The sequence below is a fragment of the Scyliorhinus canicula genome, chromosome 2, assembly GCF_902713615.1.
Source record: "Scyliorhinus canicula chromosome 2, sScyCan1.1, whole genome shotgun sequence".
Classification (NCBI taxonomy): Eukaryota; Metazoa; Chordata; class Chondrichthyes; order Carcharhiniformes; family Scyliorhinidae; genus Scyliorhinus; species Scyliorhinus canicula.
The window spans coordinates 102663704-102681034 of NC_052147.1; the positions used below are offsets into that span (position 1 = coordinate 102663704).

At 46.8% G+C, this 17331-nt stretch overlaps 1 protein-coding gene across 1 annotated transcript in view; it reads right to left on the reverse strand.

Annotated features, from left to right (window-relative positions):
- Positions 1 to 15608: 15608 nt before the first annotated feature.
- Positions 15609 to 17331, reverse strand: part of bub1bb (BUB1 mitotic checkpoint serine/threonine kinase Bb) — a 132640-nt gene continuing 130917 nt past the window's right edge. Inside the window, exon 23 of the mRNA XM_038784090.1 lies at positions 15609 to 15946. Within this exon, the coding sequence (XP_038640018.1) occupies positions 15766 to 15946 (181 nt within the window). The 3' untranslated portion in view covers positions 15609 to 15765. The remainder of the gene's footprint in view (positions 15947 to 17331) is intronic.

Genomic DNA, 17331 nt, shown 5'->3' on the forward strand with positions numbered 1-17331 from the left:
CCCCCCCCCCCCACTCCTATGTCAGCTGCGGAAGGCCGGTACAGGATTGTCTCACTGGGATGCAATAGGTCTGCTCTCAGGCTCAGCCCATTCTGGCTATGGAAACACCGCCCTCATATTAGAGCACTTCTGGGAAAGGTGACCATCGAGCAAGTGACAGATAACCCTAATATCCTTCATAACACAGGACTTAGTCTAGACGCTGGGTGGTGGTGATTAGAATGGCTTATTTTAAATGCTTTGCCTATCCCTGATTCTGTCTTCAGTGCCATCCCTGTTTCCACAACCACTGCCCAGTCCACTTTGTAATGGGACAGCAGGCCCCCAGCTATTTCTTGACCCAGTCCCCACACCAGACGCAACTTGGCTGACTTTGAACCCTTAAAATCCAACTGAGGTGTAGTTCAACATCCAGAACAAATAATTTTCCCTTTTAATTCCACTCCAATTAGCCGGGTTTCTAGGTCACTTGTGGCACTCGTTCTCTTGTCAACGTCCCAATGTTTATATTGCATGTGAAATGGGTAGGTGTTCCATGGTGTGTCATGCGTGCCCGCTCTGATGCAATACGTCTGGGGTGGGATCGGGCAAGAACAGTTTGGCGAAAAGGTCCTCTCCTGCGATGGAAGGCAAACTGACACGCGTCGCTCGTCACCAACCTCTGGAGAAAGCCGATTCAGGGCCGGGTCCAGTTTTTAGCCTCTGCGTATTCGGCTCTTGGTTCTGCAAAAACTCACTCCGGCAATTCAGCAGGTGACATCTCAGTCAGAGACTGGGCTCTCCCTTAACTTCACATCCGTGACCAGGAAATTCTGCTGTACCTGACGAGGCGGCGGAAGAGGGTTGGTTTCTCTTAACCAGAAAGAAAGAACTTTTATTTATATTGCACCTTTCACAACTTCAAAGCATCCCAAAGCACTTCACAGCCAATGAAGTAGCTCTGAAATGCGGTTACTGTTGTTGGCAACATGGCGGCATATTTGCACACGGCAAGGTCCCTTTGCTAATGATCAGAGAATCTGTTTTAATGACTAAAGATGAGGGACAAATATTGACCAGGACGCTGAAGAGAACCTCCCCTGTTCTTCAAAAGATTGCCATGGGATCTTTCACGTCCACTAGAGATGGCTACCGGAGCCTCCATTTAACGTTGCAGCTGAAACACGCCATCTCTTGACAGCAAAGCCCCTCCTTGCTGCTGCACTGGGTGTGCCAGCCTAGAATCTGTACTCCAGTCTCTGAAGAGGGACTTGGACCCGCACGCTGCTGATTTGGCTGAGAGTGCTATAGCTGAGCCACGGCTGGCCCATAAAGGGTAGCATGCACTCCCTCTTGGTGTGGCCTCCCAGATTTATCTTAACTGAGCAGTAAGAATCTTTGATTCAGTAAAATCTGCCCATGTAAAAGAAGGTCGCATAAAGGCTCCTTGTGCTTGCAGTCCTTCACAGCTGGAATACCAAATACTGGTGCATATTCTCTTCCCTTTTACCTAAACTGCACACAGGCTAAGTGGAAATCTGTATTGTTTTTGTTTTCCCTTTTGGCCTTGCTGACGTGAATGGTGTGGGTGTGTGTTTCTACCCTTTTGGCCTCTTTCATTGAAGGGTCAGGAAAAATGGGATTGCAGGGCAGGGCTTCCAACAATCAGCAAACTAAGGCGATGATGTGTGGAGTTCTTTCCAAAAAAAAAGGGAAAAAACAGAATTGCCCAAATTAAACGAACAGCACTTCAATTTATAGAGCATTTTAATGCAGTAAAAATCCTGAATTCACTTCACAGAACATTACCAAACAACATTTGACACCAAGCTACATGGGATGTTAGGATAGCAGAGGTAGGTTTTAAAGGAGTGTACGAAAGGTGGAAGTGGAAATATAAAATCCCGAGCTTGGAACTCTGGAGCTAGGTGAGGAGATGGGCAGGGTGAGGACCTTAAGGCTATTTGACCACAAGGAGGAGAATTTTAAAATCTGGCTTTATAACAGTGATGAAACCCAGGGGTCTGAGGTCTGGAAATATTGGAACATGGCCACCTCAAACACTGGGATGCAGTTGCTCCATATAAGCTGGTGATCCTGTAATTGTACCCACCCTCCCTTTCTACACTGGAAATCCAATGATCTTGGCTGTCTAAAGGCTCAGGGTAGGTGGGAATCTCCTTGGTCGGAGATGGTAATTTAGTAGCAATGTGACTGGGCCAGTAATTGTGAGGCCCAGATATTGCTCTGGGGAGTTGGGTTTAAATCCCACATATGGCGGGTGTATGGTGGAACTTAAAGACTTTAATTAAACATTTGGAATTGGGGCAGCACGGTGGTGCAGTGGTTAGCACTGCTGCCTCACGACGCCGAGGTCCTAGGTTCGATCCCGGCTCTGGGACACTGTGGAGTTTGCATATTCTCCCCGTGTTTGCGTGGGTTTCGCCCCCACAACCCAAAGATGTGCAGGGTAGGTGGATTGGCCATGCTAAATTACCCCTTAATTGGAAAAAAACATTGATTTGGGTACTCTAAATTTATAAAAAAAAGACATTTGAAATTGAAAGCTAATCTTTGTAATCAGAATTAAATCAGTAATAGTGACCAGTGAACAACCACTGATTGTCATAAAACATTAGAGAAGGAGATTGGCCACACAACACCAACTCCAGAGCAATGTGGTTGACCCTTTACTGGCCTCTGACCAGACCATTCAGCTCAAGGGATATTAGAGATGGGCAACAGATGTTGACCTTGCTTGCAACACCCCCATCCCATGAAAGAATAAAGAAGGGTTTGTTCCTCAGCCTCTGCTGAGATTCCGCCCTAATTGTTGTTCGGTGACCACCAGTCAGAAATATGGGTGGGCCTCAATATTGGCTCCCCACCCCTGTATATAATTGCCACAACTCCCCTTTCATTCCACTAACCTACTGCCTGTGGCTGTGTAACTTTCAGTGAATACTGATGACTCTCCCTGTATCTAAGCCCATTCCTACTGTGTTAACGTTAGCAAAACAGAACACATGCAAAATGACATGCAGCCTGTCCCACCCAAATACAGACACACTCTAACCCACCTCGACACCACTTGTTTTCTTCAAAGAAGTGATAAACAAAAAAAAACAGGATAATAATGGGGGGAACAAACCTGGAGAATTTCTCTCCAACTCCCACAAGCAATCAAAACTAGTCCAGATCACGATGGACCTGATGGTTTCCAGGTACCAACCCCTTGTGTGGGGAACGAAAGAGAAAATGCTGGAAAATCTCAGCAAGTCTGGCAGCATCTGTAGGGAGAGAAAAGAGCTAACGTTTCGAGTCCGATGCCTCTTTGTCAGCAGCTTTGACGAAGAGTCATTGGACTCGAAACGTTAGCTCTTTTCTCTCCCTACAGATGCTGCCAGACCTGCTGAGATTGTCCAGCATTTTCTCTTTCGTTTCAGATTCCAGCATCTGCAATAATTTGCTTTTATCCTTGTGTGGGAAAATCTCTTCTCCCAGGCAGAAACAGGTCCTGCTGTCATAGGTCCATTATTCTCTGGAAGAAAACCACCTCCTAACATCAAACCTAACTCTGGTGTTATATACCTTGGGGAGCTGCTATGGATACCATGGCCAGGATTGGACTCCACATGTATCTGCGTTACCAGCCACAGAAATTACAGCCATTTGTCCAACTAGTCTATGCTGGTTTAGTACAGGGCTAAATCGCTGGCTTTGAAAGCAGACGAAGGCAGGCCAGCAGCGCGGTTCAATTCCCGTATCAGCCTCCTCGAACAGGCGCCGGAATGTGGCGACTAGGGGCTTTTCACAGTAACTTCATTTGAAGCCTACTTGTGACAATAAGCGATTTTCACTTCATTTTCATATTCCTCTCTCCCTTGTACTTAACTAGCATTTCCCTTAAATGCATCTATTTGCCTTAACTATCCCCTCGTGCTGGCGAGTGCCACAATCTAGTCAAGCTCCTCAAGGATGAAGTGAGCCTGATAATCGGATCCACAGCTACTGACCACCAAGCAGCAGCAATGAGACCACCAGGACCCTGGTGTTTCCACCTTCCTGTCCCTGCAGTCTTGAGAGGCTTTGTGTGTGCCCGTGCCAAGATGTTGTGTGAATGTGTTCCAAATTGTTCTTGAATTAACCAGTGATTTTTTTTTGTGTCTGTGTAACCAATCTGTTTCTTGGGCTCTTGGCTGTACTGGGGAGGTGTGTGTTGTTTAGATTTCACCATTTTCCATTGTAAATAAATTCCCACGTTTCCTAAGTGAGAAACGGGATGCTGTTGTACAGCGGGTCCTGCTGTTGATGCAGAGATACGTTTCTTGTGACTTGGCTGTTTAGTCAAACAGAATGGAGCTGTGGAATGTGTCAGGGTCACTCAACCTGTGCAAATTTGGCTTTTGCTTTCAAGTTTGTTTGGAATCCTGTATATTGCAATTGGTGTGAAGATAGTATTTTAATATTTGTACAAAGTTAATTTAAGTTTAATTGTACTATGTATATAACAGCATTTCTAAATAAATTTACTCTTTAAGTGACTTAATGATCAAGAGTGTTTATTTTCCCTTTCCTAATGCAGAAGCGTTTTGGTCATTTCAAGCAGCTCTATTACTCCCCACAAGTAGTCTGAGATGAATCGTGTTCTTGTGTGCCTCAATATGAAAGCCATGTAAACCGACTGATGCGTCAGGTGAAATATGTTATGATGTGGGGTGTGTTGCTGCAATGTACGTTTCTGCAAGTGGAGGGTTTCACTCCATATCAGGTAGAAAGCAAAAGTCTTCAGTTTTGGAGTGTCTCAATCATGGTGGCAATCACTGCTATCAGATATCCAGCTAACCAGAAACAGATAAAATAGGAGCAGGAGGCTATTTGGCCGTTCGAGCCTGCTCCTCCATTTATTATGACCATGGCTGATCATCCAATTCAATAACCTGATCCTGCATTCCCCTCCTCCATATCCTTGGATCCCCTTCACCCTAAGTGCTAGATCTAATGCTTCTTGAAAACATACAATGTTTTGGCCTCAACTGCTTCCTGTGGTAGCGAATTCCACAGGCCGACTACTCTGGGTGAAGAAATTTCTCCTCATCTCTGTCTTAAATGGCCTATCCTGTATCCTCAAGACTGTGACCCCTAGTTCTGGACATACCCACCATTGGGAACATCTTTCCTGCATTTACCTTGTGCTGTCAGAATTAAACATCTGTCATCGAGCTCGCTTCAATAAAAATTATGTCTTAGACTTTTGTTCAATTCTTTCATGTTTCCCCCCCCCCCCCCCCCCCCCCCCCCCCCTCCCCTCAGATTTTACCCCGCTGCAACTGTCATTGAGTCTGTCATTGAGTCTAAGGTGAACGGCAAAGTGTCAATCATGATGTGAAAAACTTTTTAAATGATGCAATGAGTGGCTAAGATGCACTATTTGAGAGTATGGTGGAGGCAGATTGAATCATGGTTTTTAAAAAGGAATTGGATAAGCACTTAGAGAGATCTGCTGGGCTAGGAGTGCAGGGGAGTAGGACCAGTTGAGTTGCTCTTGCAAAGAGCTCGCATGGACAAGGACAAGGCTGAACAGCCTCTTTCTGTGTAGTAACCATTCTACAATTCTTAGTGCTAATAATAGAATTAATTGTGTTCTTTTTTACCTTTGAACTTCAAAGAGAAAAAAGAATAATGAACTGGATTTTCTCAGAATAGGCCTCTTTGGCCAATTTTCCAAATCTTTTCACCTGAAGGTTCTAGCAGAAGCCCTCGTCTCTCCCTCAAATTGGGATTATGTTGGAAATATTCCTATTTTCTCTATTTTGAGATTTGGGGGAAAATGTACTATACATCCTATACCAATATTTCACGTTATTAAGTCAAGTCACAGATAATGAAACAACTTTTTTGAACAACATGCATTAACATAGTTTCTAATAAGCTTCACAGAAGCATTAACAAACAAAACAAAGCTGACAGGAGGAGATATTGGGCTGGATTTTGTAGTCAATGGCGATGCAACTGTACTTGCTGCTGACCTTGAAGAAAGCTGCCTACAATGATCCAGAGATTGATGTGCAACAGATTGCCCCTTTTCTGAAAGGGGCCTCAATCTGGTGCCAAGTGAAGGGAACCTGCAGGTGGCCAGCAGCAGTGATGCTAGCCTGCACGGTAAGTAGCCAATCGCGTTGAAATATTCACACACGCGAATCAGGGACTTAAAACAATAAACTTTTCCTTTTAATTTAAATTTTCAGATAAATAAATGATATTCAATTTCTATCTTAATCCAATTAAGCTGACTTTTAAAAATGTGGAATTTATAATGGAGAAATTTAACATCAGTATTCACTTTTCAGGGCCAGTGGGGTGCTCAGCATTAATCCTGACCCTAGAATACAATTTGAACACCCAGTTACACTTCACCTCTAAAAGGTGTCATCTTGTTATGCTCCAAGTTTGGCATAAGCGGCTTCCTTGTAGTGCACTTGACAAAGGAAGGTTCAGATGTGGAGATAACTTCAACACGTTTATTAAACTATATACACTTCTATTACGCGGGTTCAACACTACTGCTTATCCTACTATAGCTACCCAGACTGACTAACCAGTCTGCTACAATCCACATGGTGGGAGTGATATTGAATCAACCCTTTGTCTATACTCACTGACTGTCTCCACTGGAAAGAGGCAGATCATGTGGCAGGTCATCATTGGCTACAGGAATAGTGCCAGAGGACTGGAGGATAGCAAATGTGGTCCCTTTGTTCAAGAAGGGGAGTAGAGATAACCCCGGTAACTATAGGCCGGTGAGCCTAACATCTGTGGTGGGTAAAGTCTTGGAGAGGATTATAAAAGATACGATTTATAATCATCTAGATAGGAATAATATGATTAGGGATAGTCAGCATGGTTTTGTGAAGGGTAGGTCATGCCTCACAAACCTTATCGAGTTCTTTGAGAAGGTGACTAAACAGGTGGACGAGGGTAAAGCAGTTGATGTGGTGTATATGGATTTCAGTAAAGCGTTTGATAAGGTTCCCCACGGTCGGCTATTGCAGAAAATACGGAGGCTGGGGATTGAGGGTGATTTAGAGATGTGGATCAGAAATTGGCTAGTTGAAAGAAGACAGAGAGTGGTGGTTGATGGGAAATGTTCAGAATGGAGTTCAGTTACGAGTGGCGTACCACAAGGATCTGTTCTGGGGCCGTTGCTGTTTGTCATTTTTATAAATGACCTAGAGGAGGGAGCAGAAGGATGGGTAAGTAAATTTGCAGACGACACTAAAGTCGGTGGAGTTGTAGACAGTGCGGAAGGATGTTGCAGGTTACAGAGGGACATAGATAAGCTGCAGAGCTGGGCTGAGAGGTGGCAAATGGAGTTTAATGTGGAGAAGTGTGAGGTGATTCACTTTGGAAAGAATAACAGGAATGCGGAATATTTGGCTAATGGTAAAATTCTTGGTAGTGTGGATGAGCAGAGGGATCTCGGTGTCCATGTACATAGATCCCTGAAAGTTGCCACCCAGGTTGATAGGGTTGTGAAGAAGGCCTATGGTGTGATGGCCTTTATTGGTAGAGGGATTGAGTTCCGGAGCCATGAGGTCATGTTGCAGTTGTACAAAACTCTAGTACGGCCGCATTTGGAGTATTGCGTACAGTTCTGGTCGCCCCATTATAGGAAGGACGTAGAAGCTTTGGAACGGGTGCAGAGGAGATTTACCAGGATGTTGCCTGGTATGGAGGGAAAATCTTATGAGGAAAGGCTGATGGACTTGAGGTTGTTTTCGTTAGAGAGAAGAAGGTTAAGAGGTGACCTAATAGAGGCATACAAAATGATCAGAGGGTTAGATAGGGTGGACAGCGAGAGCCTTCTCCCGCGGATGGAGGTGGCTATCACGAGGGGACATAGCCTTAAATTGAAGGGTAATAGATATAGGACAGAGGTCAGAGGTGGGTTTTTTACGCAAAGAGTGGTGAGGCCGTGGAATGCCCTACCTGCAACAGTAGTGAACTCGCCAACATTGAGGGCATTTAAAAGTTTATTGGATAAGCATATGGATGATAAGGGCATAGTGTAGGTTAGATGGCCTTTAGTTTTTTTCCATGTCGGTGCAACATTGAGGGCCGAAGGGCCTGTACTGCGCTGTATCGTTCTATGTTCTATGTGTGTGGTGTCCTTTATATATGGGTTGGTGTAATGCCTTCCTGTGGTCGTGTCACCTCAGTGTGTATTGTGAATGCCCATTGGTCATGTCCTATCTAACTGTTCTATTGGTTGAGTGTCTGTGTGTCATGTCTCTGGTGCTCCCTCTAGTGTCTAGCGAGTCTACATGTCTACATCTACATTAACCCCTTATGTATTTACAGTGATGCACATCACCACAGGTGTTATTTTTTTCAAGGTGTTTACAGTGAAACTATGTACATCAATTCACTGATTACTTGGGGATTGCACTCTGATGGGATGTTACTAATGCACGATCTGGAAGAGCATAGAATCACTGACAGCAATATCTGGATTTTTGCTTTATTCTGTACATCTGCAGACACCTGAAGTTGCTGCCTGTTTCAGTTGAGGGATTATGGCAAATCCTGACAGTTTAACTCTCATTACTGCTGCACAATCTGGGCAAGAAGCATAAATGACCAAAAGCTTGGTCAAAAAGGTAAGCTAACAAGAAAAATTTGAAGGAAGAATGTCATGCAGAGGATAAGGCTGAGGGGGTGACATGATTGAGGTATGCAAAATATTGAGGGGTAGACATCCACATTTGACACTATCCAGGACAAAGCTACCTGCTTGATTAACGCTCCATCCGCCAATTTCACACATAGGCTTTTCACAATAACTTCATTTGAAGCCTACTTGTGACAATAAGCAATTTTCATTTCATTCATTTCAATTCAGTTTAAACATTCACTGCCTACACACCATGGCTGCACTGTGGACAATCTACCAGGTGTATCAGCTCCCAAAATCCCTCACCTCTACAATCCAGTAGTTAAGGGTAGAAAGTGCATGAGAACATCTAGTCGTGCAACATCCTAACTCGGAAATAGATCACTGTTTCTTCATCGGCATTGGATCAAAACTCCTGGAACTCCCTACCTAATAGCACTAAGGATGCATCTACATCACACACTGGTTGAGAAGGTAGTTTGCCTGATCCTCATGGACAATTAATGTTGGATAATAAATGTTAGCCTTGACATCAAAGCCCCCATCTTGTGAAAAGTTAGCAAAAACTGCTTCAAGATCTAATTGTTTCTATAGATGTTTATCAGAAGCATACACGATCCTGATGTATTATTGATGTCAGATCACAGGACTGAGCAGGGAGAGTGAGAGATCGATCTTGGAGAACAAAAACTCTTAACTCATATAGTTCTACATGGGTAAATACTTACTGCAAATAAGAAATTCTGCATCAAAGAAAGACTGGGAGTTTTAGTTGTCATGGAGGAGTCCAGAAAGGCGAGTCAAATAAATGATTTATTTACAAAAGAAAAGTACGCCGCTCAGCAGAGGAGATCGTACTCCATGATGCTCTTGGGGAAATTAATCGTGTCATTCCCATGGGTCGCGTGGGGGTCACCCTACACCGCCAAAGCTCACAGGTCCCTCATATGAAGGGAGCACAGGTGGACAGCTACTCCTCTTTGCCCAAGGCTGCCTCCAGTAGTTGCGGGGGGGGGGGGGGGGGGGGGGGGGGGTCAAGGGGCGTGTAGTGTGTCGTGGAATGTCATTTTTGCGATGACTGCCTGGAGGTACCGTAGGTGACTGATCGCTGTCAAGGGCAATGACGGAAGCCACCTCGGAGTCGCAGTCGACCACCTCTTGCATCTCGGCATAGGAGCCGCCAGGGGCTGTGCCGGGGCAGTGTTGCTAGAAGACTTCTTCTGGTGCGATGTCTCCACTGGCCCCGTGGATGCCAAAGGAGAGCTGTAGCTTCTCGAGCATTACCTTCGATGTGGCGACGATAATCCAATGGACTCCCAGCTACTTGGAATGATGGTTTACCACATGTAAAAATATTGACCCTTAGAAAGGCCTGGTAAAAATTGGTGTGTAGGTGGACCCAAGGACGTCCTGGTCATTCCCACGGATGCAGCGGGGCGGCTGGCGGGAACCTTTGCTGCTCTTGACATGTGATGCATGGTTGGGTCAGTTGTTCGTTTGCACCATCCAGGCCTAATCACCCCACAGAGCTTCAGCATCTTCATTTTTGGCACCCGTGTGTCCGTTCTGCAGATCCTGGAATATGGCCTGTCTGCGCTGGCCTGGGAACATGACCTGGTGCTTCTTCGGCAATGCGTGTAGTGGGACGAGGGTGGTCACAATGCCAGGAAGAAATTCCGAGTAGTTTACGAGACCCAACTCTGCTATGTTTTTCGAAACTTGCTTTATTACCCACACCTTCTCCTCAGCTGGGTGTAGTCAGTCCTGATCCACAAGACACCCCAAGTATGTAACTTCATTGGCGTAGAAAATGCATTTCTCCCTCGAGGCGGAAGCCTGTCTCGGAACACTGGCGGAGGACTTCCTCCAGGTTGTTCAGGAGTTCCCTGACATTGCTCCGGTGACCAGAATGTTGCCCAAGTAAACCGCCTCATGCGGTAACCCTCTCAGGATCTTTTCCAAAACGCACTGAAAAATTGCACAAGCCGATGACACGCCAAACGGCAATCTCGTGAATTAATATCGGCCACTGTCAGTATTAATGGTTACGTATTGCCTGGAATTGGCGTCCAGCTCCAACTAAGATAGACGTGACTCATGACAAGCTTGGGAAAGAAATGATCGTCAGCCAGCTTCACGTACAAGTCTTCGATCCGCGACACTGAGTACCTGTCCAGAGGAGGCCTTGTTTATGGTCGATTCATAATCTCCGCACAAGTGTTTGTCTTGTCAGGTTTTAGTGCATCCTTGATCTCTTTACTGGACCTCCCAACCCCCTCACGATCCATGTGACTATCCTAACCGGGGTGCCTCACCCCCCCCCACCCTTCTTATCCACCATCATCGTAACTCCGGGCCCTGCCCCATGAGCCTGACCCGGCCATTGTTATCATTGACCCCCCCTCCACCCTCCCAGAATTACACGTTGCACTTCCTCTCTAAAAACTCTCAACCAGCTTGATCCCCGCCCCACCTTTTCACACCTCTTAGGCCCATAAAACCATCTTGCCAGGCTCCAATGTTCACAGCCCCTCCCCTCACCACACCTCCGCTCACTAGTCGACTTCAGTTAGCTAGCATGAGTGCCCCCACCCAAGGCTTTATCCTGGACGACTTCTGGATACTTTCCCAAAACTTCGGAAAGTCCTCCGATTACCATCCGAAAGATCTGTTGCCAGTCCAGCCAGAGGCGTTGTAGCCAGTCGTGGCCCAGCAGACATGGACCGGGGCCTGCACTATAATTAACGGCAGCCTAACGGACTGCTGCACAATAACCAGAGTCATCTGCATGCCTGCTATGGAGCGGGGATCCCCGTATAAGTAGTGAGCCTTACTTTGGTGTCCTTCAAACCTAACTTTTGAACTCCGGTCCCGACTTTCTCGGACTTTGCCTCCCGATTACTAAAACTGCAGCTCCCCCCACCCACCCACCCCCCAACGATTACTGAAACTGTAGCCCCCCCCCCCCCACGATTACTGAAACTGCAGCCCCCCCCCCCAACATTTACTGAAACTGCAGCCCCCTCACTGATTACTGAAACTGCAGCGCCCCCCCATTACTGAATCTGCAGCCCCCCCCCACGATTACTGAAACTGCAGCTCCCCCCCATTACTGAAACTGCAGCGCCCCCCCCCCCAACGATTACTGAAACTGCAGCGCCCCCCCCAACATTTACTGAAACTGCAGCCCCCCTCACCGATTACTGAAACTGCAGCGCCCCCATTACTGAATCTGCAGCCCCCCCCCCCCTCACCGATTACTGAAACTGCAGCGCCCCCCCCATCCCGATTACTGAAACTGCAGCGCCCCCCCCCCCCCAAAGATTACTGAGACTGCAGCGGCCCCCCATTACTGAATCTGCAGCAACCCCCCCCAAAGATTACTGAAACTACAACCCCCCCATTACTGAAACTGCAGCGCCCCCCCCATGATTACTGAAACTGCAGCGCCCCCCCATTACTGAAACTGCAGCGCCCCCCCCCATGATTACTGAAACTGCAGCGCCCCCCCATTACTGAAACTGCAGCGCCCCCCACCCAACAATTGCTGAAACTGCAGCAGCCCCCCCATTACTGAAACTGCAGCTCCCCCCCCCCCCCCCCCAACGATTACTGAAACTGTAGCGGCCCCCCCAACGATTACTGAAACTGCAGCCCCGCCGATTACTGAAACTGCGCTCCCCCCTCCCCGATTACTGAAACTGCAGCGCCCCCGCCCCGGTTACTGAAACTGCAGCCCCCCCTCAACGATTACTGAAACTGCAGCTCCCCCCCCCCCCCAACGATTACTGAAACTGTAGCGGCCCCCCCAACGATTACTGAAACTGCAGCCCCGCCGATTACTGAAACTGCGCTCCCCCCTCCCCGATTACTGAAACTACAGCGCCCCCGCCCCGATTACTGAAACTGCAGCCCCCCCTCAACGATTACTGAAACTGCAGCGCCCCCCCACGATTACTGAAACTGCAGCGCCCCCCCCAACGATTACTAAAACTGCAGCTCCCCCCCGATTACTGAAACTGCAGCACACCCCCCCCCCCGATTACTGAAACTGCAGCACACACCCCCGATTACTGAAACTGTAGCCCCCCCCATTACTGAAACTGCGCTCCCCATCCCGATTACTGAAACTGCGCTCCCCCATCCCGATTACTGAAACTGCAGCTCCCCCCTCCCCACCAATTACTGAAACAGCGCTCCCCCCTCCCCGATTACTGAAACTGCAGCACCTCCCCCAAACGATTACTGAAATTGCTCTCCCCCTCCCCCGATTACTGAAACTGCAGCTCCCCCCTCCCCACCAATTACTGAAACAGCGCTCCCCCCTCCCCGATTACTGAAACTGCAGCTCCCCCCTCCCCACCAATTACTGAAACAGCGCTCCCCCCTCCCCGATTACTGAAACTGCAGCACCTCCCCCCAAACGATTACTGAAACTGCGCTCCCCCTCCCCCGATTACTGAAACTGCAGCTCCCCCCCTCCCCACCAATTACTGAAACAGCGCTCCCCCCTCCCCCGATTACTGAAAGTGCGGCCCCCATATCCAATTCCATCTCTTTTTAAAAATTATATCTTTTCCCCATTAAGGGGCAATTTAGCGTGGCTAATTCACCTACCCTAACCATCTTTGGGTTGTGGGGGCCAGATCCACGCAAACATGGGGAGAATGTGTAAACCCCACATGGCAGTGACCCAGGGCTGCGATCGAATCTGGGTCCTCAGCATTGTGAGGCAGCAGTGCTAACCTCTGCACCACCGTTCCACCACCCCAATGCCATCTGTAACAAGTGGTCATTCAGCTGGACAGTAATCCTGATAGGGGCAACTCGTGCCATGGCAATTGCATACACCCCTCGTCCCTGTCATCAGGTTGTCCCAAGTGGGGGTGCCTGGCTCTGGGCTGGCTTCTCACTCGGGTAAGGTGGCGTGTTTGCTGGCTGACCTGTGGTTTCCCATCCCTGCAGTTTCACCAGCCACAACTGTGGCACTGCCTTGGATCATCCTCCATCACTTCTGGGGAGGTGTCCCACCTGGCTGTAGCCACCATTAGCCAACAGGCCTGCTCCAAATGGTGTTCAGGCCAGGGTGAGGTTCTGTGGGTGGTAGTCCTAGGGTGCACTGTTCGCTAGAAAAGGTGGGGGGGGGGGGGGGGGGGGTCCTAAAATGTTTACCTCCATCCTTGACATTTCTTGGAGTTCCTGGATTCCCTTCTTTGTGCTCTCCCTTAAGAGATCTCAAGGGCCTTTTTCAGGTCCAGCAACAGCCTGGTCAGCAGTTTCAGCTGTCGCCATATTTACTTCACATACAAGATGGTCCGGTTGCAACTCAGTTAGGGATGACCCATAGTCCCAAAACGTTGCCAGTTTGAGCAATCACACCAAAACCCAGTAACAGACTCCCCTGCGATCCTCTCGGCCGCATTAAATTGGTACCTGTTTGATAACCAATGGCTTGGGTTCATAGAGTTTTGTAATGAGCGTTAAAAGCTCTTCGAACATCTTGGGGGTCTGGGCCATGGGGTATGTTAGGCTCTTTATGATGATGCTGAGAGTCAGGGTCCCACATGTAGTCAGAATAATTACCGTCTGGCAATCATCCCCAACGATAGTGTTCACCTTAAAAAAATCCAGTCATCTTAGCACAGGGCTAAATCGCTGGCTTTGAAAGCAGACCAAGGCAGGCCAGTAGCACGGTTCAATTCCCGTACCAGCCTTCCCGAACAAGCGCCGGAATGTGGCGACTAGGGGCCTTTCACAGTAACTTAATTTGAAGCCTACTTGTGACAATAAGCGATTTTCATTTCATTTCATTGAAAGCATAGGACACCAAAGAGTGGCATTTTCAAAATGGTGCAAACTTAATTCCTTTGTGATGTGAAGTGGTTATACTCCAAATGGCTAGCAGCGTTGACTGTAGTCCGCTTTATCATCATTGCCAATTTAGTCATGCAGAGTCCGGAAAGTAGAGTCAAAAAATGGTTTGTTTTCCAAAAATTAAGTTATTTACAAGTAAAAGTTCCAGTTGGGTCTACTCTGCAACTCTGTTCCTTCCTGGGTCGGCTTTTATGGTAATGAATTAGCGAGCTTACTGATGGCCCTCCGCCTCTCAACGGGGAGCTCGTACTCCAAGAGACTCATGGGGAGATTAATTAGGTTGTCCCTGCAGGTCTCACAACAGGAGATTAGCCAATCTCTACCAACACAGTTCCCAGATCACAAATAGCCTGAAGTCCTTACCCAACAGCATTGTTGGTACTTATTCAAGACAGCCCACCACCATCTTTATGGATGTCTGGGGATTAGCAACAAATATCCAGCCTTGCCAGTGATGTGCATATCCCAAGAATAAACACTTGATAACCTCAGTCTTCCCTTCCATTATGCAATTTTCCTCCTTGCAGATACAAATTCATAACTGTTAATCTCTTATTTCACCCAAGTGACTTCTACTCCTAACTTGCCCAATATACAACAGGTACAATAGTGGAAGTTACAGCCTGACACACAATTCAAGCAAGGATTGCTAGGCAGGGGAACCAGGAGTGGGAATCCTGATACTTGTTTCCTTTCTAACCCAGTGATGCAGGGAGGCTAATTGAATACCTCCACTAGTTGAGATCACCTAACTTAGGCCAGAGAAATTATGGTGTGAAAACCTTTGATTTGAATTGGTCAGCAACTCCACTACTGTACTGTACTGTGTTGTGGGGAAAATTGGTTGGTTTCCATTTATGTACATTTATTTAACATCTTTAATGAGGGTACTAAAAAAAACCTAGAAACTTGTAAAAGCATTTTTTCTGCATTACATAGTAGGTCATTATATTCTCCAAATTCATAGGATAAGATATTCCTCTATTAGTGAGCTGTTAAGCCAAGGGGCTGGAAGAATCCCCAGATTTAATCCCCAGTCTGCAACAAGCTAGTGGATCTCAAAGAAAAGAAAGGATCAGAGTTTGCTGAAAAGATGGACCATCAACATTTATTTAAGAAGTAAGCAACTTGGATCATTACAGCAATAAAAAAAATAAAAACATACACAACAATTTTATTCAGAACAATAGAAAAATATGATACTGAAAAAAACACTAGTGTTACAAATGATCTAATATTCAATAATGATAGGACATTGGTATGAAAGCATCATTATACAGCATCTCATAATCTGGTTCAATGACTTCTGTCACTGCTTGCTGTAGGTCACGCAGTATCGAGATTGAGGGTGCGTCTCCTGCATTCAGTAGCTTTTCAAAGAAACTAGTCCACAACTCCACATGTAGCAATTGTTCTATGCTGTACAAACACAAAAGACTAAATTTATAATAGCACCTTTTAGAGCCTTAGGACGTCTCAAATCCTTTACGTCCAATTTTTCTGAATTCCAGTCAAGGTTTTAATGTAGGGAAAATGTGGGAGTCAATGAGCCAATCACCAGATAAGCTGTTTCAGTGATGTTGGTCGAGACACATCAGGCCACCCAGCTCTTTTGGAATATCACTTTTACATCTACCCAAGGGGCAGGCAGGGCTTAGATTAGTATCACATGATGTGGAGATGCCGGCGTTGGACTGGGGTGAGCACAGTAAGAAGTCTTACAACACCAGGTTAAAGTCCAACATGCTAGTTTCAAACACTAGCTTTCGGAGCACTGCTCCTTCTTCAGGTGAATGAGTATCACAGAAAGAGGGCACTTCAGACAAAGGGCATTCATCACGCATTGGAACGTAGCCTGGGTTAAGAGCCTGAGCCCTCATACTTCTGACTCAAGAGGTGAGAGCGCTACTCTAGTCATGGACAACAGTTTACATTAAAACATTGCTAGGAATTTGAGGGCAGCAGGGTAGCATGGTGGTTAGCATAAATGCTTCACAGCTCCAGGGTCCCAGGTTCGATTCCCGGCTGGGTCACTGTCTGTGTGGAGTCTGCACGTCCTCCCCCTGTGTGCGTGGGTTTCCTCCGGGTGCTCCGGTTTCCTCCCACAGTCCAAAGATGTGCGGGTTAGGTGGATTGGCCATGCTAAATTGCCCGTAGTGTCCTAATAAAAGTAAGGTTAAGGGGGGGGTTGCTGGGTTACGGGTATAGGGTGGATACGTGGGTTTGAGTAGGGTGATCATGGCTCGGCACAACATTGAGGGCCGAAGGGCCTGTTCTGTGCTGTACTGTTCTATGTTCTATGAATAAAGCATTTACCCAAATGCAAATTACATCCATGTGTCAAATAAAAGAGTAATTGCAAAATAGGCACGAGTTAAATTCAGTTACAGCATCAATGAGAAACACCAGAGATTGAGGAGTTGGAAAGATAAAGGTTTAATCCCCCAGTGCGAGATGGGTGATGAGGGAGCTCTGGCGTTTTTGCTTTAGCCAAGTAGTTGCCAAACTTCTTCTACATGAAGCTCAAGAACAATTGCATTGGCAAACTGGGTTAAAATCATTCATTCCCATCGCTGTGGCCGTTTGGTCCAGCATGTCAAAAATGTAATAGGGGTAATGGTGATGAAGGGGTAGATAAAGGGGGCTTTTTGAAAAATAATTAATCTAAAGGGAGAGAATATTCAAAGGGCCAAGCTTAGCACAGGCTATTTGATGGACAAGGGGCATGCCTGGCAAATTCATGTCAAGATTAATTTTACCCTAATTTTGAGAGCTGTGGAACGGAAACTAAAAACATTCATAAA